The 9350-nt window shown below is 44.1% G+C and overlaps 1 protein-coding gene across 2 annotated transcripts in view; it reads left to right on the forward strand.

Moving 5' to 3' along the window:
* Positions 1-9086, forward strand: part of LOC122823935 (guanine nucleotide exchange factor VAV3) — a 93556-nt gene extending 84470 nt beyond the window's left edge. The window contains exons 26-28 of one of the 2 annotated variants that reach the window (XM_044103990.1): positions 3058-3138; positions 4597-4748; positions 5843-9086. In XM_044103990.1, the coding sequence (XP_043959925.1) occupies positions 3058-3138; positions 4597-4748; positions 5843-5887 (278 nt within the window). In that variant the 3' untranslated portion in view covers positions 5888-9086. The remainder of the gene's footprint in view (positions 1-3057; positions 3139-4596; positions 4749-5842) is intronic. The other variant, XM_044103991.1, reaches the window with a different exon arrangement.
* Positions 9087-9350: the final 264 nt, after the last annotated feature.

The raw sequence follows: 9350 nt of genomic DNA on the forward strand, positions 1-9350 counted from the left end.
AGAAACGCCATCAAAGCCATAGTGTGAGCTGCCAATCAGAGCGTAATGAAAATCTGACATCACAACGAGCGGTAAATAAGATTCCATCTGAAGCCCGCGTGCCGCTGCGCGCTCGCTGCCGGTCGCGTTCAGAGGTGCGTCGGAAATGCGAACAGATTGCGCGCGGCTGCTGGGTTTCTCCGTTCCCGCGGTTCAATCTCGGCTTCAAAGCTTCGAGTGGAGGCCGCTCCGGTCCAAATTTGTTTTGTTTTGTTCTGCCAAAGTCCTCCGTCTTTACAAGGCAGGCCGTCCCCTCCCACTTCCTTCTCCACTCCTGGAGCGCAGAATTCATTTCTTCTCTTTCACATTTAAATGACTTCTGTTTATGATTGCCGTCATTCCCAGAGCGCCGCTGGAGTACTTCCTAATTAACGCTCTCGCTTTCTCCAGCGCTCTTTGGACGGCTTTCGGCGAGTGACAGTTGATTGATAACGTGACACCGTCAGTGTTAACTTAGAACATAAACAAACAGGACGCCATGGAGCGGCTTCAGCTCGCAGTCTGTGTGGGCACTCTTGGCTCATGATTGGATTCTTACACTCATCTTCACTTTCCCTCTCTCTCTCTCTCTCTCTCTCTCTCTCTCTCCCACGAAATGATGCTGCGTGCGTGTATATGGGTGTGTCTGTGTGTGCTGAATCTCAGCAGTCACACAAATCAGATTGTTCAACAATAAAGCATGTGAAATTCAGCTGGCGTCTCAGCGGCTGTGTGATCCCTCTTCATATCGCTCGCACCCCAAAACCATCAGCGCTTGCTGAGCTGTCTCTGAGCGACTTGATTAGAATTCATTTTAAAAACCACTAGAGCCCTGCTCTCCTTACAGCATATCAATAACTTGGGCCGGTTAACTCGCCTATTGCATTGTTCAAACTGGAACATTTTTCACAAAGTTGGGGCATTTATCTGCCGCAGTGGGAATTGCAGTTTTACGTAGATGAAGCTCACCACTTTGGCTATATAGGCTTTAGCTCAGTACAGGGCCAGAGCTCCGTGGACCTCATGGTTGCTAAAAACTCTACAGACCAACTGATGTAATAGGTGTAAAATATTGAATAAAACGTTGTGCTACATCCATCCATCCATCCATCCATTTTCTTACACCCTTCTTCCCTAATGGGGTCGGGAGGGTTGCTGGTGTCTATCTCCAGCTGCGTCCCGGGCGAGAGGCGGGGTTCACCCTGGACAGGTCGCCAGTCTGTCGCAGGGCAACACAGAGACAAACAGGACACACAACCATGCACACACACACTCACACCTAGGGAGAATTTAGAGAAACCAATTAACCTGACAGTCATGTTTTTGGACTGTGGGAGGAAGCCGGAGAACCCGGAGAACATGCAAACTCCATGCAGAAAGACCCCGGGCCGGGAATCGAACCCAGGACCTTCTTGCTGCAAGGCAACAGCTCTACCAACTGCGCCACTGTGCAGCCCGTTGTGCTACATAACTGGCTTTATTTTCACGCTTGCATTTAACTGTGACACGCAGAACTACAAGCAAATTACAAGCGAGCCTCTGCTTATCCACTTGCTGCATACCTGGTTCAAAGCGTCAACAATAAACCTACCTTCAGCAGTTGCTAGTTGCTCCAGGCTCTCAGTTGAAATTGATCAAATGATCTGGTCGCTATCTGTGGTGCTGGACTGCTTTGGATTTGTGTCGTTTCATCATTAGTGAGCAGTAGTCTGATGTTTCTATTTTGCTGCTAAATTATTGAATAAATAGACATATGATCTCAACAACAAAGACATTATCTGCTTTTAATTTGCTTTTTTTAAGGTTATACAGCCTTCAGATGAGGTCAGAATCCTTTTCTACCCGTTTAGCCTTCAAGTGTTTAATGAACACCTGATTGTTTATGTAACTTCTGTGGACATTAGCATGGGGGACGTCTGTACTGCTGCTAAAATTTTTTGTTTTGAGATTGTATTTTAGTCTGGAATAACTTCTGTGATTGGCCAACTTCCTTTTTGAACAACTTGCAGACAACAATAGTCTTTTCCAGCATCTCATCAGTACATTTAATTGAGTTGCTGCAACGAGACCACTAACCCCATGATGCAGAAAGGCGGTAAAGTTGTTGAAGGAAGATTCTGCTCCTGTGTGTACACTACTCTTTGTCAATGGAAATTATATTTAATGAGTTTGTCTGTAACCGTCTTGAAATTACTATAGGTGAAAAAGCAAGTTTTCTTTTCCACTAACTGCGTAGTGCTTTAATCACAAATCCGTTAAAGTTCTTAGATTTAAATGAGAGACGCTGTTCCGAATGAAGATTCGGGTGTATTTCTTTTGACTCAAAACTGGTCCAACTGAACGTTTTTATCTGACTTCCAAGTCCAAGTTTGATATTTTGTAATCCTGTGGCATTTCAAAAAAGATTCTAGTCTAACAATGGTTCTCGTGACCTTTAAAAGAGAAGCGGGCCCACAGATTGCCGGGCATTGTTCAATAAATCGGGTATAAAAGCCGGATGAACTGCAGCAACAAGAGCTCAGCAGGGCTCAGCCTTTGAACTTCATTTTACCCCTCCAGCCCCCAATGTTCTGGATCTGTGTATTTGGGAGCTAAACCTAGCTGCACTATTTCTCCTTAAAGTTTTCAATTATAACACCTCCTGGATGTCTTCTGGTGGGCGTTCTGGACTGACTTCACTCCGCTTATGGGTTTAAGGGCTGAAATCAGGCAAAACGACGAGAAATCACGAGCACACTTGCAGAACGGTGCAACGTTCAGCATTCGGCTTCCCAACATTCGAGGTGAACAGTCGATGACTGGCTAAAGTCTGTGCATGGGGTAAAAAGAGAGTAAATCCTGTGAAGGGCATGCACTAGTTTCTGCAAACATGCCTTTGAAATAGAAAAATCCAGGTTTGGAGTGTTTTGAAAACATGTTTCATTTATCTCCTTTGCTTCTCTTTCTTTCTGCCACCCCTTCACCTCCCCCGTCCCCTGCATCTCTGCGGCCCCCCACCCCTCCCCACCTCCTGCCTGGCCCCGCCCCGCCCCGCCATAGCTCCATTGCTCTGCGGCCTCTCTCTCGTAACTCCTGCCGGCTACAGCTTTGTGCCTCCTTCCTCTGCTCCCTTCTGGTCAGGTACAGGTACAGCTTCACTCCATTTCTCTCTCTCTCTCTTTCTCTCTCTCTTCTCCGCTCCTCTCCACGCCGCCGAAGGCTGCTTAGCACGCTGTCCCGCATGCGCCTTCGCATCATCGCGCGAACCTCGGCTTTCGCACCCTTTCATCCGGCCTCCCGTCGCACCTCTTCCACTCTCGCGTCGTCGTCGTGCGTGCACACCTGCCATCCTGCGTGTTCGTTTGACTACTGCATGTACAGTATGTGAGGTTTGTGTGTTTTGTTTTTGCACGTTGTATTGCTTTTGAAAGAAAAAAAAAAGTGGGGGGAGGGGGGAGAAGACCTGGCATGTGAGGGATTTTATTTATTTATTTATTTTCAGCTTTTATGTAGCTGTGTGTGCGTGCCTGTGTCCGTCAAAGAAAAGGTGGAAGTGTCCAAGTTCACAGAGCTTCTCGATATTAGATATTCTATCCCCACGGCCGGGTTGTAGAGGTCTGACATTCCATTTCAACCTGTCAGCTTAGCCCAGGCAGAGCAGGCGGTCTGGACAAGAGGAGAGGCGGCAGGGTGGGACGGAGCTTTGGTAACTAGCTCCACCTGCTCCACATGAGTCTCGCACTGTTTTCTCCTCAACAGGAGACATTCATCCTCTATCTCTCTCTCTCACACACACACACTCACACACACGCCTACGTCGAAACACCGGAGCTGGTCTTCGTCTGTGAAAACTAATTAGAACTCAGATAGTGTTTTCTAAAGGAGGTTTTCAAGTCCGATATCAAGTATTGGTTTGTATCTAGTAATAATGTCTAACAGATTATTATACAGAACTAAATACTGATCAAATGTATTTATTTAGTCAGTCAAATTTTCTTCTTATAGCCCTGTACAACAGTGAGTACTGCAGCAAAGTGCTTACCGTTGATTCAGGGATTAAAAATGAAATAGTAGTAGAAACATAAAAATGGCAAAATGCTACCATTGTGCTAAAAGTCATTCTAAATAAATGTGTCTGATTACCTAAAGCTTGTTCTACCATTTGTCACCTTTAATTTTTTTTTCATTATAAATTATAGAAATGCTTCTATTATCTTCATTAATTGTGTCAAAAGTTGTGACATAATTCTATTAGTTCTTTTATTCACAAATGCACTTGGATTGTTCCATCTATTGTCATGAGATGTTCTGCAGCTGCAGCAAAATATGAATGAAAATACTTATTTTAAAGCAATTCAACACGTTTCCCAGGGGTTGGGCAGAAAAAGGGGAAAAAGTTTTTCTTGAATCTTTTCACTGAATTTATCTAAAGCTTGTCACCACTTTTGCGTCTACATCAATCAGACTGTCTGTACGTGTTTGTTCATACCTGTTGGGGAAATGTCAGCACGTTTGTTCTAAAATGTGTGTGTGTTTGTGTTTTTTTTTTTCATTTTTTCCTGTTTTTTTTTTTTTTTGTTTGTTTTTTTTTGCCCCAAGTCCTGACGCCCAAAGTGATCGGTGTGGCCATCGCGCGGTACGACTTCAGCTCCAGAGACACCCGGGAGCTGTCGCTGCAGGAGGGAGACGTGGTGAAGATCTACACCAAGTCTGGAGCCAACGGCTGGTGGCGGGGCGAGGTCAACGGCAGGGTGAGTGTCACCCCGGCAACGCTGATTGATAAATCAGAGGAGAACAATGTTGGACTATAAAAAGGCTGTGGAAACCAGCCGGTGTAACTCGCTGCGACAAACAGATGCATCTCTCTGTTTTAGAAGCTTTTCTGTAAATTATAATTGTGATTAAAAAAAACTAAAACCAAAATGTTGATAGTTGTTTTTACTCAATAATGTCAACTGCAGGCGCAGATAGACACTAGGTGGTGCTAGAGCACCTGCCCTTTTTCTTCTGGACAAAAGAGTGCCCTTCTGAAATCTTTACTTTTTTAAAGTGCAGCATATGACCTGTGATAAATTTCACATTACTAAGGCAGAACTTTCTGTAAATGCAATAATTTATACTTGAGAAGCATCTGCTCCTAGAATATAGATATATTGAGTTTTTAAACAAAAAGTCATAAATTGCTTCTTTTATTTTATTTTTTTAAAAAGATCTAATAGTTGATCATATTAGACTTTTGAAGAGTTAACACGATATTTAAGGTGCATTCTTCCAAAACCGAAGTATTGTTGTTGATTTTACAGCTCTACGTTGTGTTGTGTCAAAGAAAGTTTCTGTAACATGCGAGTTTATAGTTGTGACATAGTAAATGTGAGAAAAATGAATACTTTTGGAAGCAACTGTATGTACAGTATTTTATGAATCATTGTTATAGGAAAAAAAAGTTTTCATGAAATAACCATGTTACCTTTTTAGCTCACGCAGCAGCTAAGGAAGTTCGCCGGGAGTTTCACAGTAAGAAGAGAGGGGGAAAAAAATTACAGGATCTCAGAATGAAATTGTAGCCTCTCATCTTAGCGCCGTCGTAGGAAAGCAATTTTCAGCATGATATTCCGTATCTTTGTCAGTGGCTGCATTGCTAATCTCGCTCTGCAATATCGACTTTTGATCTTTGGATTTTTGCGGTTCTGATTTATCTGCAGCTTAAGCAGCTTCACCTTTCTACTGCCGGGCTCGAGTTTTAATTTAAAACAGCGGCGCGGAGGTGACAATCATCAGCCTGTTGCCTCGTGTTAAAAGCTGACTGAAAGGACGAGGGTTCTCAATCTGTCCCTTTCTCCCTCAGGTCGGTTGGTTTCCGTCTACGTATGTGGAGGAGGGCGATGAGTGAGCCGACCGACGAGCTGGATTGGAAAAAGAAAAAAGCATCCGGCGCCGTCGCTCGACTCTCCTACACGACGCCCAGCTGCCTCAAACCGCCCCAGCAGCCCTCGGCTGAGAGAAAGCGCTACGATGGGCCGCAGACGCAAACAAGCCCCATCATTTCTGCTCGACTCGGTGTGACAGAGCAGCCTGACTGTCGAGGGGAAACAAGCTCGGCTGACGCTCCCTCTCTCCAACCGTTCATCCGTCACTTCGTTTCTTCCCCACCAGTCTGCCGCTATCTGCACGTCTCAGCTCCCACTTTCTCCCACAAGCGAAGACTCGAATACCATCAACTACTTGCTTTTTAATTTTTTTTGTTTTGTTTTGTTTTGTTTGGCGTGGATTTCACTCTGGATGGATTCCAGACCTTGCTCATGTGTTTGTTCTACAAACTCGGGCCGTTATTGACGACTCGACGGCTCGGATTCATTCGCACCTCCATCAGATTGCGATCAAATCGTCGTCGAGTTCTTCCCGGAGAGCTCCAGGGCGAGCGGGGGTGGTGGCGACGGTGTCGGATAAAGTCGCCACACAGCTGCCAGCGATTGATCGTCGTTGTTCACATTTTCTTCACGCTTTATCTACAAGCCGGGCCTCTCGTGTTGTTCGGCGTCCCGGCTGTGAATGATCCTCCTGCTCTTATCGGGGGCAGCTTCTGTCAGCAGGAGCCCGTCCGCCGGGGGTTTATCTTATTACGAGCATTAGCGGCCTGTGGGAAGGAGACAGCCGAGCCGCCTGGCAGGCCGGCGCTTACCAATGGTTTATTCAGCTTCGTCCTCGCCAGGGGCAACGGCTGACTCGCTGTCCGCTGGCTTCCAAAGGTGTTCACACCCCTTGAACTTCTCCACATTTTTGAGACATCGCAAACAAAGTTATGAACTTGTTTTGCCCCATTTACTCTGAAATCCCTCAATAAAATTGCGGGTCCTTATTTTGAGTTGGTTCCACTAACTCGCATGTAAGACTTTTGAAGACCAAATTTAAATTTAAGACCTGTATCTTGACAGAAAAGTAAAAAAAATAAAAAAAATTCTACATTATACATTACCGGTATATCATATTACATTATTCATATTTTATAAAGTAAGACTGCCAAGCTTTTTTTTTTTTTTTTTTTGCACAGAATGAATGTAGCATAACGTGTGTGGAGAACAGAAGTGAGCCGGTGACAAAGATGGATGTTGGCGATAAATTTACTCTCGAACCTGATATGGACACACAAAAAAGCTAGCTAGCTAGCTGAGGCAAATTAGCAGCTAGTTAGCGGTAGCCTCAACCGCTTGGAGTCACAGAACCCAATGAAGATGTCTGAGTGCTGCTCAAACTGAAAATCAGACAAAAAATAAACTGCATACGATACAAATAAAAAAAATAAAATTATTTTATTTTATTGTCAACTTACATTCTTCCTAATGAGTTTAAAACATTTTAAGGCTTTAATTTCAAAAAGTCTTACCACTAAGACTTTTTAAGGATGCGTGGAAATTTATGTTGAACTTTACATGTGGAATAGTTGAATGGGTGTGTTTACCTTTGCACATTTGTCCTATATTGTCCTAATTTATCTTCAACACCAAAGCCTTCTCCAAGCAAAACTTGTACTTTTCTTCCATTTTTAACATCATTTACAATCCTCTCTGGAGCTCAAGCGGTAGTCGACCAATCACAATTCGATATAATTTTTGTTCAAGCAACCAGGACACTATGTTGAATTTTTTGTTTGTTTGTTTGTTTTTACTCTGCTTTACAACTTCTTTTCCTGACATATTTGGATCTTTGCATTCTGCCTCTCTAACAGCGCGCCACACCAGAGGCTGTATGTGTAGACGTAGGAAAGTGCGTTTGAAGATGAAGTTTCAGAGCGCAGATTGAAATTTAACCGAGATCAAGGCAGCTGTCACGTTTGAAAATCGGCCCCGAGGCGATTCCTTCACTCCTCGTCTCCCACCCAATCCCCCCTCCACCCCACTGACACATCTTCATTGTGTCGACGCCACTTCGTATTGTGCCACAGTGTCGGTTAATGGTTTCCATTGTGACGGTTTTGTGGACTTAATAGGTCCATTACATGTGAAAGTCACCAATAACACCCTGCCACATCTGACACTCGCTGCTTTTATCATGTTCTTTCTTTTCTTCTTTTTTTGGTCTCCGTCAAGAACGAGTCACATTAATGAGTTCTTTTTTTTTCACGGGTTTCAAATCAACGATTTCAATAAATGACCACCAGATGGAAGCATCCTAAGCGCAGCTCTTAAAGTCTGGAGATGACATCATATGATTAGGAGGAGGAGGAAACTGTAGAGGCAAAAAAAAACCCAGAAGATTTGAATTTCTCAGTAAATCATAGTTCAAATTTCTGCTATGTTGACTATTAACCCTGAAAATCTTCCTCCAATAATATCGCCAGGAAAACTATTGGAAACCTTCCTTGTATAGATAGATCACACCCTCCTTTTGAAAAAAAAAAAAAAAAAATGGAGCCGGTTCTCTAATCACAGACTCCAGTAATCCACTCCCGCTCTTCCTCCTCCTCTTCCTCGACCTAGTTGACCTCTGACAGCAGGGCCATTTAAAGCTGCAGGCCTTCCTCTTCCTCTATTTTTATTTTTTTTCTTTTTGGAGCGCAGGAAGGGTTGGTCGGAGGCTCAAGGGTATCTGTGATCTAATCATTACACCATCTCCTCACCTCGGCGACCCCGCCGCATTCATCTCTCCGTCGGCTCCCGCCTCCGTCTCTCCGTGTCACCTCTCTGTCTCTGTTTCCCCACCCGCCTCTCGTCCAATCTCTTGCGGAGATGTTTCTCTGCGCAAAGCGTCGACCGGTTTTAACTTGACCTCAAACGAACTTTACGCCAATTATCGGAGATGATCTCTGCATGTGCAGAAAGGACTTCAGAGTGACCATGTAGACTCCTGTAATTTCTTTCACCTTCAGGTCCGTCGTGATGGACGTTTGCGTTCAGATGTGCGTGTGTGTGTGTGTGTGTTTTGTTATGCCAGTAAAGCCAAAGATGTATGCTGTATCTGCTGTCTCTCGTAACCACGGTACCCAACCACTGAGGCCTGACTCTAAAACGGTGCAATCCCGACTGTATTGTTGCTGTATTATACTGTAAATGATGTACATAAAGCGGAATAAAGATATACACTGCTTCTTCTAATGTCTTGACTCATCGGTTTTCTTCTTTGCTGTGAATTGTATGAAACGGTGTGTTTACATTAGTTCGGAAGTGACTTTTAGACCTGGTGGCATGTTGAAACTCATGGGGAAAAACGCTTTTTTTTTTTCAAAAATATTGTAAGAACATGCAAAAATATATTCTATATTTAGTCACCAGCTTTCACAGGCATCAACTAGAGTTTCATTCTTAATCTGTAGTTCAATGTGATGTTGATACACCACTTTCAGCTGTGACAGAGTCGGG

Source organism: Gambusia affinis, linkage group LG21, assembly GCF_019740435.1.
Source record: "Gambusia affinis linkage group LG21, SWU_Gaff_1.0, whole genome shotgun sequence".
NCBI classification, from domain to species: domain Eukaryota; kingdom Metazoa; phylum Chordata; class Actinopteri; order Cyprinodontiformes; family Poeciliidae; genus Gambusia; species Gambusia affinis.